General features: G+C 38.4%; 1 protein-coding gene across 1 annotated transcript in view; it reads right to left on the minus strand.

The window, feature by feature from the left end:
- Positions 1-17,374, minus strand: part of mpped2a (metallophosphoesterase domain containing 2a) — a 43,492-nt gene extending 26,118 nt beyond the window's left edge. Inside the window, exons 1-3 of the mRNA XM_087794332.1 lie at positions 16,887-17,374; positions 15,359-15,641; positions 3,960-4,141 (exon numbers count right to left, since the gene is read on the minus strand). Coding sequence (XP_087650458.1) covers positions 3,960-4,141; positions 15,359-15,471 — 295 coding nt within the window. The 5' untranslated portion in view covers positions 15,472-15,641; positions 16,887-17,374. The remainder of the gene's footprint in view (positions 1-3,959; positions 4,142-15,358; positions 15,642-16,886) is intronic.
- Between the last annotated feature and the right edge of the window lie 1,410 nt (positions 17,375-18,784).

The following is an 18,784-nucleotide window of genomic DNA, read 5'->3' on the forward strand; positions in this document are numbered from 1 at the left end:
TTGTAGAGCGCTTTTCCAGACCAGGGTCACAAAGCGCTTAAACAATCAAAACAATACCCAATAAAATATATGCTTAAAAGGTCAAGACACCACTGATAACACAGGAGTCTCAGAGAATCAAGGAAAAGCCTGCACGAATAAAATTGTCTTGAGATGTTTCTTGAAGGAGTCAGTAGATCATCAAACACAGAGAGAGAGGAAGATCGTTCCAAAGCTTAGGAGCAACAGTCTGGAAGGATTTCTCTCCTCTGGTCCTGAACCGTGTGCGAGGAACCATCAGTAGATTCTGATCCACAGACCTCAGAGCCTGAGCTGGGGTCTAAGGCTGGATGAGATCAATGATGTAAGGAGGAGCCTGACCATGAATAGCTCTGAAAGTAAGAACCAGAATTTTAAAGTTGATCCTGAAAGAAACTGGCAGCCAGTGAAGAGATTTAAGGATGGGGGTAAATGCGAGTTCTTCTACTAGAGCGAGTCAGAATTCTCGCTGGAGAGTTCTGTATCAACTTCAGGCGAGACAGCTACTTCTTGTTAAGACATGAAAACAAACTGTTACAATAGTATAAACGAGAAGACACAAACAGATGGATTACAAGCTCCAGAATGTGTTGTGACAACATTTTTACTAAGTTTAGATATTTTCCACAGTTGAAGGTAACAGTTTTTGGTTAGTTTAATGCAGTGTTGAACTAGAGACATGTCTTTATCAAATACAACACACAGACTTTTAAGGCTCAGTTTGACAGACTGCCCAAGTCATCCATGTATTGACTCAACCCTGGAACCACATTTAGCTGCAAAGTGTTTTCACTCGGTTATTGTTTGATTTCTAGCAAACAATTGACTAAGCTGTTCATCCTCTGGGGCTCAGTTAGATCAAAAGAGCAGTAGAGCTGGATGTCATCAGCAAAGATGTGGTAAGAAACATCAGGAAATGTCTGAATGAAAAGGTGTCCTACTTTTCCAAATACAGTTCAACATGTAAACTTGTAGAAGAAACTCTGTTGAATCAATATAATTTTGGTCATTAAAGTGAGATTTTTACTGAAAAATCAAATAAAAATCTTATTTCCATATTTGGCAAACATAACTTCCTAATAAAGAGAATACAAACAATGGTGTCTCGTTCCCAGGCATTGTGATTGGTTCCGTTTTTCTATTGTTTATTGTATGCGTCATCTTATTTCATTCTTTTATTCTGTAAAAGAAAATCCAATGTTGGGATTCCAACACTGGCAATACACGTTTATGATTCAGATTCTAATAATTTAAAACATAAATTAAACAAGTGAAGCATAAATTTAAGCTTATGATTTGTTGCGTTATGCTTTTCTTTCCCCAAATGTGTTAATATTCTCAATGAATATCTGACCCAAAGCGGAGTCGGGTTGAAAAACAATACAGTAATACTCAGATATGTGAAGGGAAAAAAAAAGAAAAAAAAGCTCTGTGCTCAGACAGCAAGGTTACAACCACAACTGACCGCTCTGCTTGACCTCTGCTGGACCACCATTTATCTCCGCAGACTGTGGACAGCTGGGAAAAGCATGAACTAAATGGAGAAGAACATCTATTACAATTCTCATCCCCTCATTGTTCAACTTCTGCTCTGCCCTCTTTGCTCTCCTCTGTCCGGGTGATTTGTCTCGGGTCCCCTTTGCCATCACAAAGTCACTCGCGACTTTATTTCAGCTGATTGAGCACTAGGCAAAAGCGGGGCAAACCCTTCTCAGCCTATACTTTCTTCAAAAGATATTGGAAAGAAAGTTTGGAAAGATATATGCCCATATAGGATCAGCCAGTTTTCTCCACATTTTTCTTAGGTGGCTGGATTTTTTGCCAAAAAAGTTGAGACTTTAATGGTCCTCAGGTGAGTGAGGTAATGATTTTAACAAATTTAAGAGTTACGGTTAACCCTTTGTATCGTTTTTTTTCTTCATTTCACAAATGTAATTTTAAATAAAATAATTGTCTTTATGAAGCTGCTACTTTTATATAAAATCCTCACCCCATGCATCCATATATCAAGACAGAATATCAGCTCGTGTTCCTTTCCTCTCAAATCAAATATTCCATCAGATCATGTGGATTCAATAAACATAACACCGTGATTAAATTATAAAGTGGTCCAACAATATTGAGAATGAAAGAATCATGGTTCCCCCGGTCTATAGGTTTCATTTCTGCTGCTCTAAATTAGCTTTTGTCGCATCTCAGGATCATAAATCCCAGTCTAACCTTATATTCGAGGGGCGTCTCCGAGTCCCCCAGCACTCCTAACTGGATCACAAATCCATTTACACACACAAGCACGCACGCAGGCAGACAAAACTTCCACAAGCAAATCATCTCCTACATAAATAGGCAAGGGAAAAGTGAGGAAAACATAATTACCATCAAACAACTCTCGGCTCTATTTCTCCTTCGGGACTCTGCTGCTTTTTACTATGACTCTAATACATCTCAGAGCACACGAGGAGTGATTCAAGATTTATTTATTTGATCCGCTCCACAAAAACTAGGGTATGAAGGAGAGAAAGACAAAACCAAAAAGTAAAAAGATGTTTATGTACCCTTGAAAAATATGTTTCCTTTGTAATACGGTTTAATACAAACAAATACTAGACTATTTATTATTCATTGCACAGACCCAAATGTGAATAAATATGTTTAACCATATGCTAAATTTAAAAAAAGCTTTTGAGTCCCCTCTGCTTCAGCACAAACTTTTGACATTGTAGTGCTGAAAACACTGCCTCCTTAGGAAGAACATCAAATAATACTTTCACTATTAATATCTTTATTTACATTCCTTTCATGAAGTTTGTAGAGCGGCCATGGATCAACACCTTCAGTGTAAACTCTTTGTCAAGAGTGGGAATTAGGAAAAGATACACGTTGATAGAATTGGCCTCCAATTCACCAAATACACTAAAATTTCCCTTACTTCTGAAGATGTGTGTCATTGTATTGTACTGATAAATTTAGTTTAGTTAAGTTTATTTATTTAAAATGACAATGTGCACTTACATTATAAAGATGGCTGCACCAGATTTAGCACAATGCTACTTTCCATCTAAGACATCATCATTTGGCTTCAAATTCCTTTCATTGTGTTTACAAGACTTTAATCTTGATCCTGCCAGGCTGATAATCAGATGTACTTCTACACACACACAACTAGTTTAAAACTTAACTTGGAAAATATGTAAAGTGCTATTTATAAAACAAGCTATTGCACGTGCCGAACCTCCAAATAAGCACAAAGACACAATTCAAACGTTATTCAATTGAAAGGCACCATTGAATGGCATGATTGAGTTTTTGAAGATAAATTGAAGTAAAGATGTCGCTTAAATTTTTAATTAAAAACAGATTTTATGATCAAGTTTACTTTTCTACGTGCTTTTTGCTTCCATTCCTGAAATAAGCACCATCCCTTGTTGATGTGGTTGGAAAATAAATTAAATGTTCTGAGAATTGCTGAGACTGATCATCATCATTGAAAAGTATTTAATTTCAATTAATTTTTCCATTTTTAGATTCTCTAATTAAAAATGACACAAATACATGAATTAGAAACTGGGGTTACTTTAAAGAAAAAGTGATTGTTAATGATATTTTATTTTAACAATTGTAACAGACGTAAAGCTAGAAAGTGCTTCTACCACACAGCATGTGGTCCCAGCGAGAGGTCAAAGGTTAAATGAACTTTGATGTTAGGTCACTGGGGTTAAACTGGACACTTAAGCAGAGCGGTTTAGGGTCAACCAGGACAGACGTGCAAGGAGGGGGTCGTCATTGTGTGGTCCAAGGCGACTGTGCGAGCAGCACATGTCGTGCCGACATCTCCGCCCCCCCCACCCCCCAACCCCGTCCATAAAACCACGTTGGCGTGTGTGCATGTGTTAAAACAATGTGTGCATGCTGACGATTGCGAGACTTAAGCTGCTTAGTACCTAGCCAGTCGTTGAACTTTTTGACCTCGGAGGGCAGGCCCAGCTCAGTGAAGTCGCCCATGTGCAGGAGCACGTCGCCGTAGGGCATCTGGATACCGTCTGTGCGGGAGTGTGTGTCTGACACGCACACGAACCTGGTGTGTCCGGCCGGTTTGGGAGTGTCATAGGGAATCGGGTCGACCCTACGAAAACACACACAAAAAAAGAGAGAAATCCTCTGATCAAAAACTCATTATGAAACGACGGACATGGACCCTATAAGAAAACAAACAGTACAACACTTTAAAATGCGAGAGAGTGATTCATGTGCAGAGAGAGGACACTGGCAGCAAAACACGGTGCATTAAGGCAGGCTGTGTCCGATCTATCCATTATCTGATGGAAAAAAAAAAAAAACACAGGAAGAAAAACACTTAAGAGGACAAGAGCAGCAGGCTAAAATGCTTCTTTCGGCCTTTGTGTTCAAAATAGGGACATCTGTTATCGAGGGAAGGAAAACGTGAAGCATTTCAGGCTAAAAGGAGAAAGGAACTTGTTTGGTCTGTAATTGAAGATAGTGGCGTGCAATCACCCGGCACTCAGCGGCCAAACCATTATTTCATTAGAAGCGATGTCACTCACACATAATCAACATGGCAGTCTTCAACTTGTCCAGCGCACACACAGTCAACTTGCTAACGGATAAAAATCCAAGAGGCTTTCCTTCTGAACAGGAAATTATCCACAAAGATGGAGAAAATGGAAACCTTGACACAAAAGAAGATGTCATCGGTTAAAAATTGGATTTTTAAGGCAGCTGATTTATTCTTTTTTTATACTTCGACCAGAATGAATCAATAAAGAATTAACTTGTGTGAGTACTTTAATTGGGCAGTAATTTTCAAGGTCTTGCTAACAGTCGTACGAATAAATCATAATTTTATGCGTAAAGCAGGGTGTAGTTGTTGCGGCTCATTTGTTAAATTAAATAAAAGATTTTTGTTTTTTCATACAATGCAATGTAGAATTATAAATAAAATGCAGTTGGATCGCATTGTTTCCAGGTTTACAGAAAACCGAAAGTTTATCTTTCTTTAATATTCTATTGTAAAAAAATAAATAGCATCACTTAAAATTAAAAAAGGAAAAATGACAGGGTATTTTAAATATTGATCAGGCAGACAATCTAGCTTAGAATGTTTATAAAATATTAAAACACAAGACCTCATTTGAGGTATATCAGCATACATCAAAACATGTCTTTAATAGTTCATCATGTGACAGCAGTCATGTTTATTTATACGTCACTTTGTCACATGTCCAGTGTGAACACACTGCAGACCTGCTTCTCATTAGTATGTGGTGAGAACTGGAACAGCAACTATCTGTAGCCTTGCTGTCATCTGGTACCATCTGTCATCAGTACTTTTAGCAACAGTTTGGTACATTGCAACGTGTGCATTCCTTCATAAATGCTATTGAAAGATTAACAAATACATTATAACAATACATTATTGCTGAACGTCTAAAACAGATTTGAAAATTCATCAAAATGTTTTGATTGTAATGCATTATAGAAAAAAAATAAACCAATAAAACATTGGCAGCAACATGTTTAAAATTATAAAAATGACAACTAAGGTATCTTCAACAAGGAAGCAACAGTGCTTCTGTCAAGGGAAATTCTGCAGGAGAGAATCATTTGAAATCTGCACCATTTATATCTTCCTCTGTTGTCGGTCAGTATAAAAACCAACTGGGAAAAAAAAAAATGTCGTAGATGCCACACTTCTGTGCACATATATATACACACGTTTAAAATAATTTTTTGACAGGGCTATATCAAGGGAGCTGCTTGAAAGGGGCCTTTGTAACATTTTACCAGGAATACAAACAGTGGGCGCTTCCTTTGTTACCAATGTTTCTAAACAAAGTAAACCCACATAGCTTCGGGGAAAACCTGCAAACCCTTGACAGGAGGTTCATCAGGGAGCAGGCAAAAGCAAATCCTCAGATCTTTAGATTAGTTTGAATTTGATGACCATTTCTCAGCAGTCAGTTTTTGTTTTTAATAGAAAGATTGACTTTAGGCACTGTTTGTGGAAATTATGTTCTGAGTTATGCACTTGCTGGACGAGACAGATTGCATTATGAGCTAAACATTTTTTTTCCCCTGACATAGTAATTGTTTCTTTAACCAAAGGTGTGTGTTTTTTCTCATGAAGTAAGTATAAATGCTACTCCAGATAACAATGCAACGATACTGTACATTATCCCTTGTACATTAAAGCAAAGCTGGCCTAAGTAAAAACAACATTCACCTGCTTCCTTATAGATGTAATCCACCCTGAGAATGAAAGTATATACAGTCAGCCCCCATCAATTAGAGCAGGGCCAGGCCAAGAAAGCTTCACGGTGCTGCTGCAGTTTCATAAACACACACACAGACACGCACACCAAGTCCTTCCTGTTAACACAATCACCATATTACTGACCGCCGGGTTCATTTGAAATCAACAGGCCAGAGTCATTCATCAGTGTGCGTCTATGATCTATCGTAAACAGACACTTTAAAAAATAGAGTCTACAGCTGTGGTTATGGGTATATTCTTAAACAGACTGCACAGTGTTAGCATGCAGGTTTGTGTTAACATGCCCGAGCTTCAGAGGGACACGAGGAAAAAAGGAAAAGGAGAAAAATGCTAATGTGCTTGAGGAGAGCAGAAGCACAATCTCAAATTCTAGCATGACATTGGAGCTGACACAAAACCGAGTTCTGTGGCTGCAGAAATATGTTCTCGATGAGCAAACATCTGCTCTTAGTTAAACAAAAAAAATTAAGTTACACTTAAAGAGCCTGGTGAAAACTAGATGAATTAATGTGCATCGGTTTTATTGATACATGTGAATTTTGAATTGCTGGGACTTGTCTAGCGCATCCAGAAACAAAAAATTAACGGCAAAATGTTTCATGCTTTGCACGAATTGCTTTTCCCGCTGCACATTCCTGAGATCCCCCATTGAGCATAGAACAGCATTGCATTGAAGAACTGTTGCTTGACTTACCATTAAAATATGTAAATAGTAAAAAAAACTAAGAGTTCAGTTTTAAAGAGTGAAATATTTTCCCAATTAGGAAATGTATCAACATAGTCAAATAAGATTAATTGGTTCAGTATTGGTTCAATTATAATGTAACTGAAGCTGTTGAACTTCATTGTTAATTTTCAACCAAACACTTCCAACTGAGTAATTTCTGTCCTTTCTAGAAGAAATATCACATCATTAAACATCTCTACAAAGTGTAGTCCTTAAAACTCAATATGACAAATAACTTAGTTTGGATAATGACATTCCATTTGTCGGCGAAGCGGCCCTTTGGGGAAAGCTCCGAAGTAGATAGAGTCCGAGTTTAGCCAGAGCTTGGTCCTTTAAATTTGACATTTTACGCACAGTAATATTTCTGCCAAGTCTGTTTGTTTTATTCTCGAAAAGTAGAAGAAGAAAGTTGAAGTTTTAGACTTGTAGGCTCCAAATAAACAATGCATTTGCATGTGTATTAAACTATACTGCCAGCATTTATATCAAATTTAAGAAATGTCTTAATATGCAAGTCCTAAGTGCAAAAATGAAACCAACATTATTCCATTTGATGGATCAATGAATTGAAGGTTGGTTTGTCTAGTCCATCACACAAAACCTACGGTGCAAAATTTTAATCAATTTTTATTGTGAAGTCGAAGATTGAGACTTTTTATGAGGAATAGAAAGTGTGATAGAAAGTAACAACGGCCTTCATCCTTTCCATCTTCTTCGTACTTTGTACTCTCCACATACTTGAAACTTACATCGCCACAAAAGACACTGCCCAATTATAATACTCAAGACAGGCAGAAACAAGAATAAGTCCTTTAATTTAAAAAAACTTTAATGTATTTTTAACTAATTTCGTGTGTAGTGTAGGAGATCCATTAAATGTGAGGATATACGGTGCAAAAATGTTTCCTTTTTTACTTCTTTCTCATTAACATGATTCAGTTTTTACAATTTAAGGGCCAATCTAATAGTGGGTCCTAATGGCCAGTCAAGGGTTAATGGGGTCAACAACCTGTGGGCCAGACACTCGTCACAGAGAGGCAACTGTCAATCACAATCCATTTAATACATGCTGCCAATAGATTTGCTCTGCGCCCTATTTTTCATCCACATTTCCGCTCTCTGCTTCTATTGTTAATGTTTCTGCTCAGCTAAAGACTTCCCATCAATAAGAGCTGCATTGTGGAGTCAGCCACCTCAAACCCCAAAGGTCAAAGGGGATTTTAGGAGCAGTCTGCTAATCAACCAAAACAGGTCAGCCCCTACCTGACGAATAGAATGAAGACTTTTCTAAACGGTGCAATAATATAGAAACTTCGAATGTATTTAGCAATTTGGCCACCCTAAGATCTCGTCTTAGGTTATTTAATTTTGAGTGTTTAATGCAAAATAGAAGAGAAATGAACACTGCAAGTTCAAATGACACGATCTTCTTAAAAGGTATTAAAAGGAGAGTAAAAAACACAAAACAACAACCTATGAACACAATGCTCCACATTTACCCCTTTATAGGCTCCCCTCCCCCAAGTTACACAGTCGGATCCCTCCGTGCACTCGTCCACGGAGCAATACCATTTCTCGGAGAGCACGTCTGCGTTATCTTCTGCGTTTCAGCTGTCTGCGCTAATTCAATAAACTTCAGAGGAACAAAATGAACGCAGACATAATGGCGAAGAATGGACGCCGGCACATGCAGGTTGGCGTATGTGCAGGAGAGAGCAAAGCAAAGATGCAAGGAAAAGGGGGAAAACACCGCACAAGCGAAACGTCTTTGTGTGGATGATATAAAACAAACAAGTTTAAAAGGGTATTTTCCAGAAACGATGCTACATTTCCCAGTCTTGATGCTAGCCCCCTTTTCATGCATCCCTTTCTTCATTTGTTAAGCCAGCATGTGTCTTCCTTGCCGTTCCTGTTCCTCCCGCCATAATGGCTGAGTGCAGCACACAAAGCCTGCGATAGAATATCAGCAGTGGAGGAACCTTCCGGCACTGCGCTGGGAAATAAATTGCTTCTTCTAATGCCCCTTTCATTATTGCACAGCCCTTAATTGTGCTGCTGACAGTTGGCCTGGCTGCAGGGCTGATGGGAGCAAAGCTGAAGAGACAAGCATGGATGCCTGGGCCAAAAACCAACCACTAGACTGCAGGCAGAATAAACTAGTGGAACAGAATTTACCTGGAAAAGAAAACACAGCTCAGAAAGTACTGCGTCTTTGCTCTGGAGCGTATTGGCAAGAACATTTCTCCCAAGTCAGTGGCTATAAATGTTTATATATAATTGTGCCAAGTACGTCTCAGATTTTAAATTATTTCTATTTCTTTAGGCTGTGTAAATTAAACACTGTTAATAAAGTAACTATTGACCTAGACAGTATGATAATCAAATAAATACAATTGAATATCAAATATTTCTTGTGTAAATTTTAAGATAATTATTTGAAGTGAGCCAATAATAAAGAATCTGCTTTGTAAAATATTGCTTTAAACTAGAGAGCAGTTACCTAAAGAACAGAAGTCACAACCACTGTCTGAAACATTCAACAAGCCAACATATTATTTTCTGTTGTCTAGTAAAACAAATATTTAGCTATATAATAACTATGAAAACATTGAATCAATAGCAACCTACGGTTTCAGTGTGCAATTGTCCAGAGGGATATAAACCGCAATCATTTCTGTTGCTTGTAAAACCAACATGAATACAGGGAAAGCATATAAACAAGATAGAACGACAGTCACCTCTCGAGCCGGACACAGAGGGACACAACGTTCATGCTCGAGACAGCAGCACAGACGACTACACCCCCTTCTAGTCTGACAGATGCACACAATTGATTCAAACAGATGAAGCCATTGAGGTGTAATAAAGCATAAAGAAATGTTGCAAATGACATGAGAAGACAAAGTTATATTTTCTTTCTTTTTTTTAACAGCAGAAAACTTCAGTCTATTCAGAGAATTTCTGTCGGTATGAGAGTTACAAAAAGGTGCTCATAAAGTAGTGCCTCTTTCCCAGCATATGTATCACAAACAATGTTTTAAACAGTAAAGATGCCCTAAAATGACCAATGGTCAAGTCCTTTAGAGTAATTAAGTGGCGACAACGAATGTTCTTTGACCCTTTTAAACATTACACAGAGTTGTTTCAGAGTTTTACATTTAAAAAAAAGAAGTCACATAATTATTGCTGCTGTACACAAGATGTAAAATTGACACTATCCATCTATGTATGACCTAGAGTAAATGGTAGCAACAGCATGTTCAAGAATGCATCAAACCCTCCAAAGAAACCTGTTTTATATCGAGAGTACAACTGCCCTTCGGCCGAAATCAAATAACAAAACGTCAAAAAATATTTATCCCATAAGAAATGCGGGGAAACAATCAAAAACTGTGGAACCTAAAATACTGTAATCAAAACAACGAAACTCAGTTTTCATGAGTATGAATAATTAACCTTTGTCATTCATTTATCATAAAACAAGTATATCATTCACCCTGAAGAGCAAAACAAAAACAAGAATGTGCAGATGTGATTTGTATCGATTTTCTTTTTTTTTTTAAAGATTTGTATCTTTTATTTTTATCAATTTCCTCCCTAAATGCATTAGTGATATACTTAATATGCACACTATCCAACTTTCCATCTCTTGATCCAAGCCAATTCGTTCTCTAGTACGGCACTTTTTTAATGCAACACATTTTTTAATCACAGCTGTGTTTTCATTAATGTTTGTCTTGATATAAATCTAGCAGTACTTTCCACCAATACACTCACTCTAGCGTGCTTTTCTGAAATGTTTTGATAACTGCCATTCTGTCGCAATAAATGATCAATAAACAACAACAGTCCCCAATTACCTGGTTAAGCCCTAGTAACCTGGTTTAGCTTGGCACGTACCTCTGATCAGTCATCTTATCATCTGATCTGCTTGGAGCCTTTCTGGCCCCCTTTGCTTTTTTGTTTTTTTTACAACTTTTCAGAGTGAGTTTTGATTAAAAGGTAGTGATCCACCAATTAAACAAAATCCGCCCTCAAGACCCTTCAACACTAACTATCCACAGCACCAGATAGCAACAATGACTAAAGGGTTGGGGAGGTTAAAAGTAAGATAAGGTTCTTGGCATATGATTAATGACAATGAAATGGTGGTAATGAAATTCATAAGTGAGGAGGAAGTGACAGAAAAAGACAGCGCACTGTGACGGCATGGACGACTCAGAATATTAAAAAGGACTTTGGAAGCTTGAATTTAAAAACTAGTAGACCTGCCCAATGTCAACTGTCACTTAACCCCGCCGCGTCAAACTCTGACTTCACTACCAGCGTCCCACCAGACTCCAAGCAGGTCAGGGGTGAAGAGGAAAGTTAATCAAGGGTTCTCATGTTACAAAAAGTCCCTCCACTCCTGCCTGTGAGAAGCGACTGGCTCGCAGAAACAAAAAGAGGGTAGAAAAAAAAAAAGGGATGGTGTCTTTGTCCTGGCAAGTTATAGGCTTTGAAGTGCTTTAAGAATCTGCTGTGGAGGGAATTGGGCATGAATGGAAGGACGTAACAAAGAGGTTCAATGCAAAAGTTAAGGATTTTTAATTGGTTGTGTGTGTGTGTGTTAAGTGAGGCAGAGTTTTAAACTTTAAATCTGTATTTACTTTATCTTTTATTTGTTGTTAAAATAGTGATTCAAATGAAAAGTAAAAATAACCACAGAAAAAAAATGGCAAAATGTTATTTATAATTAGACCTCATAGGTCATAATAGTCAAAGGTTCAGTTTTAGTTTAAGTTGTACTGAATACCCGAGCATATAACAGTACAGTAATTACAGTAACCGATCATTGTAACTTTTCCCTCCATTTTCACATATCAAGTTAATGTAATGTTTGCTCAAACAATCTTTGACCTAACTTAGAAACATACAAATGATCCTGCATATCGTTGTCACATATTCTCTCTATTTAAAACAGTTAAAATAGAAGGTTTTATTGCTAGACTGGTGTTTCTAGTGTGACCAAAGTATGCGGCTGAATAACTGAGAGGTGGAAAAGATAGGATAGGTGACGTCTTTGTACTGCTACTACTTAAAAAAGGCAAGTAGTGTAGTTTACTGTGACAAACAACAAAGGGTCACGGTGAGAGAGGGTTACTTTGGTTACACTGATATTTCATTGCGGTCACAAAGAAAACATATCTTGATCAAGATCAATATTAGATTTTTCCATTTGACCGAGGATAACATTTGAAATCCATCTTCGAATATATTTTTGTTCGTGCATTATTTGATATTAAAGAGCAACATTATCCAAAAAGTAACCATTGACTTCTGGTTAAAATTGCTCTTAAAGGATAGTCGTGGTCATGCGATGCAAAGATGTTTGTATAAGCGAGGGGGTTTCATTTACATTTTCTAAATAAGAGATGCTTTCAGGATTCCTTTTATCTTTGTGTGCAAGTCTGCATTTTCGGCCCGTCTGCAGTCTGGCCTAGATCCTGCTCAAATTGGATTCAAGGCCATTAGTGTCCCAACTCGAAGCATATGTTCCAAGTTGCTGAGCATTTCATTTCACGAGACGACGACGACAAGGGGGCAGAAAGAAAAAATGGGCCGGCAGAGAAAAATAAACCAGACACAAACAGAGCTGGACGGAGCCTGCCGCTCACTTACAGACAGAGCGAGACGTCCCATGCTCCGAAGAAAAGCTGCTTTGACTTCAGGGTCACGTTCCAAAGCATTAGCTTAGAACTGCCACTGTGTGTATGAGTGTGTATCACTGAGTGTGTATCACTGAGTGTGTATCACTGAGTGTGTGTGTGTGTGTGTGTGTATTCTTAACTTTCGAGTTTATAAAATGCATTTACACCCAACAAAAGCGGTTGCAGAATATGTTCTGTGAAAATATTCCTCACATTGTTTTTTTGTTTTTTTTACGTTAGCAGAGTTTACATTTATTTTCTTTTTCAGACCATTTCTGTTGTCGCATAAGAACTCGAGTCATCCTAAATAAGTTAACACGTATTGTACGGAGCAACTCACGGAAGACAGGATGGTTATCTCAGAAAATTAAGCATCAAATCGTACACTATAAGTATTTTACCATGAGGGGGGCTCGGGCGAGTGTGTGGGTGTATGCGAGTCTTGCATGTGTGCGATCCTAAAGTTCCCAGTCTGAGTTGCAGAATGACAGAGTAAAACACTGCAGGCTCTGTGGAAGCCAGGAAACAGCCTAATGTATTTATCCAAACACATATCTGAGAGGCCCCTCCGCCTCATCACGTCCTACAACTTCACCTTCGGGACTCACAAAAAAAACAAAAAACTTTTACATTGCGATTAAACTATAATGTGTCATCAACATTCAAGGACTTTTTCGCTAAATAAAAAATGAAATAGAAAAGCAAATCTGAAGTGTCTTAATACAAGAAAGTTTTGTCTGCGTTACTTCAAAACTAAAAACAAGCAAAGTGTGTAAGTGTTAAAAGCATAAGCTTGCTTTACAAGCTCTATTATACACAAACTCATTACAAAATCTATCACAACTAGGCTTTTGAGTCGCTTATGCATCAACATATAGGTACTTCAATAGACAATGTGTGATATTGATGTCATTATTTTCCATCAAAACTGCATTTCCCAGAGGCTTTTAAAGCAGATAATGATATCTGATGGACGGCCAATGCATTGATTCTTGCAGCTTTCTGAATAATTAAATAAAATGCAACTTTTCTGACACAACAATTCACAATTGAGCAGCTCAGAGATCAGAATTTAATTATTTTACATAGTTAGCAGAATATGTTATACCAACCCCTTCAAACAAGGTTTTCCAGCAACTATTTAAAAATGATTATTATTTTTTTAAATAAATCACCCAGAATATCCAAATATACATAAATCTATTAAATTCCACCTTGCAGTTTCTCTGTCTGTCTTTGCTGAAAACGTGGTCTGCAGCTGTGTGAAGGTCAAAGTGAGGTACCAAGCGAAAACTTGAAAATATGACGATAAACAAAATCGCACAATCATGGAAACACATTATATACATGACTTTTTCTGCCAACATCTTGATTAAATTTTACTCATGATTAGAACGTCTTAAAGCTTTAAATCAATATCTAGGAAAGAGATAAACGAAGAGCTTAAGAAACCAACATATGGACTGTTATTAAAAGAAAAAAAAGTTTTGACATACTCTTAAACCGATAAAACCTAAACCCAACATTAATCAATAAAGATGCCAAAATATAATATTCAAGGCATTAGTAAGTCATTTTGACATAGAAAACCTCAAATTATGCAAGTAACATGTTGTGCTTTTTAGGAACGACGAAAATAAAATTTCCACTAAAAGGCTTATTAATTAAAATTAGTTAAAAAGTTAAAACTCACTCTATATGGAACATTTTCATGTCTCACTTGTAATTTTATGTGCTTTATTATTGACAAAAAGTGACAAAACAGCAGCTAAGTGCAATGACAAAAGTTCCATTTAATCCAAGTGCCCTTCCACGGTGAGTACTTTAATGAAAGATAACAAATTCATGGGAAAAAAAAACAAAGAATGAAGATTAGCCAAAACAAGTGTCTGAAGAAATTGAAAAAATTTGTTACCATCCTAAATTGTCTGAAGAATATCAATAATATTTAAATAATGTCAATTAGTCCAGTAGCTTAAAAACATCTATGTATCTGTAATAATAGCATTGAAACATACATTTTAATGAGAACTGACATTATAATTAGGCTGTGATCACTTTTAATTTAACCAACTCCTAAGACTCCTCTGTTTAAGTACATATTTTTCCTAGAAAGAGACACTAATGAGAAATATGTATTTAACCTCCGTTATCACAGCTATGGCGAGCAATCAAGTCAATCATTCTCTCAAGCACTTCTTGCATGAAAATGAAAACGCCAAGCGCTTCACACGGAAATACAGAATATCATTAGATAAACTAATGATCAGCAAGGACAAGGCACTTAAGTGAACTTGGCATCAATTGACTATAACATTTCCTTCTCAATAAGTCGTTTAAAATGTTAGCGTCCGATCTATAAAGCAGTTGCAATGCAGCGCATTTTAACCGACTGAAGCTTGCGTCTCAACCAATAAGCATCACAAAAACTACAGACCGTTTAAAATATGCACAGACCAACTTCATGCACTCCTTTTACACAACACCAAAATAGTCACACACTTTTCGGTCACCCTGCCGTGACGAACAGAAACATCTAATATTTACGACTGTACTTCAGTAGAAAATATTATATTTAATCCAGGAAAGTCGCTTAAAAACCATGCAGACAAGTGTGATGCTTGGACTTACATGTGTACATGTGGAGGTTGGAAGCGACTCTGGTTGATGTTGTAGTGTGTGAAAGCCTGTGTCGGGTTGGAGCTGTACTCGTCCACTGCGATGGTCACTTTGCCATGAGCCATCCTTCCGCCGTTTGGACATGAGATTCTTCTCCTTCACCGGGATTCAGCGGCAAGCCGTGCAGCGGTCATCCTTCGGACTGAGCTCGGAGAAAGCCCAGTAAAGTCTCCGAAGCGGGGCGGCGGAGATAACAGCCGACGACTCACTCAACTTCCACGCTCTCGCAGCAGGTCTGCAGGAGCAAGAGGACAGTAAGTCAGATCAGACGGTGGCTCAAGATTGCAATGACAAAATATTTAAACTATAAATATATTCTGGATTATTTGGCAAATTCTGTTTTAATTAATTAAAACAAAAATGATGGTAGCCAAGTGTTTTAAAGCAGCGTTGTCGAACAGATTTGAAATGTGGAAATACATTTACATTATTTATAAAATACCGACGAAGACGGACGTAAAGCCGGCGTTTAAAACGTGTGCCATCTCTCGCCAGAAAGCCCGGGTTTATAGCTGCTTCTCCTCAGACCCCAGCCCCTCTCTCTCGGCTGACCTCCCTGACTTGTCATTATGTAGCGCCCCGTCTATAATACACTCAGACGCCCCGATACACAAAGTGCTGAATGGAAGGAAGGGGGGGGGTGTTAAAAAAAAAAAAAGCTCCTAGTATGACAAGCCTGTCATCTTTTTGGAGGGAAATCAACCACTCTCTGGGAAAAATATTTGATGCTTATATCCTGTGATGCTTTTGACCTCCAAGTCGAGGAATATTTTAAAGCAAAAAAATACTAAAAAGCTGCCCTACTTTCGCATTTAAAAAAACTTGATTTATCCTATTTATTCCGAGCCAGTTGGAGCCTTTACACGTGCCATTTAAAACGAGTAAAGCTTGGAAGAAGAAGAAGAAAAAAAAACAACTTGAAAGGGAAGCCAGTGGCTGTAAATTATGAATGACTGAAGCTTTTTACAAACCTCCATGTGGCGTTATTTTTTATTATTAAACCTGGCGACTATTCGTGTATTAATAAGTAAATATGAACATATTTACAGTATAGTACTCGCCGCCTGCATGTGTATCTCCAGCAGCAACTAGCCTTCTAGCTTTAGCTGCTAGTTTTTTTTTTATCAACACGCTTTAGCTTCACATTTAGCAGCTTCCAGAGTCACAACGCTACACTAAAATAAAAAACAAAAAACAAAAAAACACCGCCAATGCACCTTTAAAAAAAAAAAAGGCTGCTGTGCACCGTCGCTTTCAGCCCAGCGGAAACACACACAATGAGAAAAGGTCCGCGGCAGCGGGTGAACTCTGCTCCCGGTGCTCGTGAAAAAGGCAGCCAAAGGTGGCGGGTGTCAAGCTAACCTCTCCCCGGTACGTGACAACCACCTCCGAACCGACGGCTTTTGTCGCCTTTTTTTCCTCCCCGGCTTGTGCCCTCCCTTCCTCCCGCGCCCGAAAATACAAAACTGAGAGGCTCTACCTTCGTCGTGTGCGGCTGTTTTTTTTTGTTGTTTTTTTTAAATATCAGTCCCGAGGAGGCGAGAGGTTCTCGACCGGGTCAGGGTCGCCCTCTAAGCGGCGGCGAGGAGGAGTCGGAGACGCGGGTCCATGCGGTGGGTTTTTTTTTTTTTTTGGTAAGCGCTCCTCCGGAGGTTGCTGCAGTCACAGGGGCAAGAACCTTACGACCTCGGCGGGACCTCGACTGGCTCCTGTTGGAAAAAAAAAAGAAAACCAGACAAGAAAGCGTAGAAAGGTGGCGGGGTGGCGGGTGAGGGGGGGGAGAGGAGGAGAGTGAACCCCGGAGGTTGCTGAGAGACACTGACAGACAGCGGGGGGAAGAAAAAAAAAGGGGGAGTGAGTCGCCGCGATGTGACGGAGAAAGAGAGAGAGAGAGAGAGAGAGAGGGGGAGAGACGGAGTGCAGTGAGTCGTAGCTGCCACTGGGGTCAGAGAGCAGGGACGGCGGCGGGAGCGAGCGCAACCCCCGCCACCTCCCGTGCGCGCGCCCGCCTGCCTGCCCGCCCTCGCAGGCGGGACGGGTGAAGGAGAGAAGGAGCGCGGTCCCGTCAAAACCTGCGTGGTGGTGCATTCACTTACAGTGGGGAAGAGGAGTGTGAGGTGAAATAAAAAGCAAAATGTTTTAGTTCGTTGCCAACAAGAACGGTATAGTAGAATAATGCGTTGACTCGGTTGATGCACCAGCATGTATTTCCTTGTGTTTGTTCATTGCACTTTCACTTTCTCAGGTCCATTTTTTTTTTACTGTGTGCTCTTAAGAGCTTCCACATGCCTGCGAATTAAACTATATCTACAGCAGACCTGGGAATATTGTGGTCCCCGGGGGCCACATGCCTGACTCCATCCGTGCAGCCTGAGCATGAGGTCAACAATTATACTTTGAAACTGACCATTTAGAAATGATTCTAATGACAATTGAACACTTGTATAGCAACATGGTAAAGATCTATATTTGATTACCCTTTTCTCTTGTCTTTTCTTACTTTGTATTTGCTCTTTTTCATGCTAATATTTTTGGATTCTTTTTAAAATAAATTGCTAAAATAAATCACATTTTAAGACCACAGCTTATTTAATGACCTTTTGTTTATTAATTTGTTTATTTTTTGTTGTCCCTCTTTAGTTTTTATAGCCCAGTATAACAGTAACTTTGCAGTATATAGTCTGATCTACTTTCTTTTTTTTTCTCCGATAATTTGGTAGCAATTTTAAATATTCTCTCCTTTTGGTGTTTAAACACGACTCAAAACTGATGTTTGTTGAATTCTTTATTTTTGCTTGCATCATAGAAGCATGTAAGTTAAATGTAAATAATGTAGTAGTTTTGGCCTGTTTGTGGTCGATAAAAGCACCTCAAAGAGATTCAATACACATTGAATAAAATTCAGGTTTAAGGTTAAAAACAGCTACAAAATAATCAAAACAACCAAAAAAAAACAGTTACTCCTTTGTCAACTTCTACATTGCTGCCTGGTTCTCTGCAGCATGTCAGAATGTTTACAACCTGTTCCCGTTTGAGCAGGAGCCCCGATCTGTTAAATCTTTAACTCAATGCTACATCAATGTCCTACTGCACTGCGACCTCTCGCATTTTATTTGCCCGCTGACTGATTTATTTCTATTACTGATTGAAATGATATGCCCAAATGCTATAAAGTTTTCCAAACAAGGCAGATAAATTAATAATAGGGCTATGACTGGGGGTAAAAATCATGGTATCGGCTGCTTTTCTATTTTTATTTAACTGATAAAGTGTATTACACACCATTTTAAAACAAAATATTTACTTGAGTAGAATATTACAAAAGTCTATTCTAATTGCATTATTTTGTCTTTGACTCTGAGAACCTAACATAAAGAT

This window comes from Callionymus lyra, chromosome 6, assembly GCF_982586985.1.
Source record: "Callionymus lyra chromosome 6, fCalLyr1.hap1.1, whole genome shotgun sequence".
Lineage (NCBI taxonomy): Eukaryota > Metazoa > Chordata > Actinopteri > Syngnathiformes > Callionymidae > Callionymus > Callionymus lyra.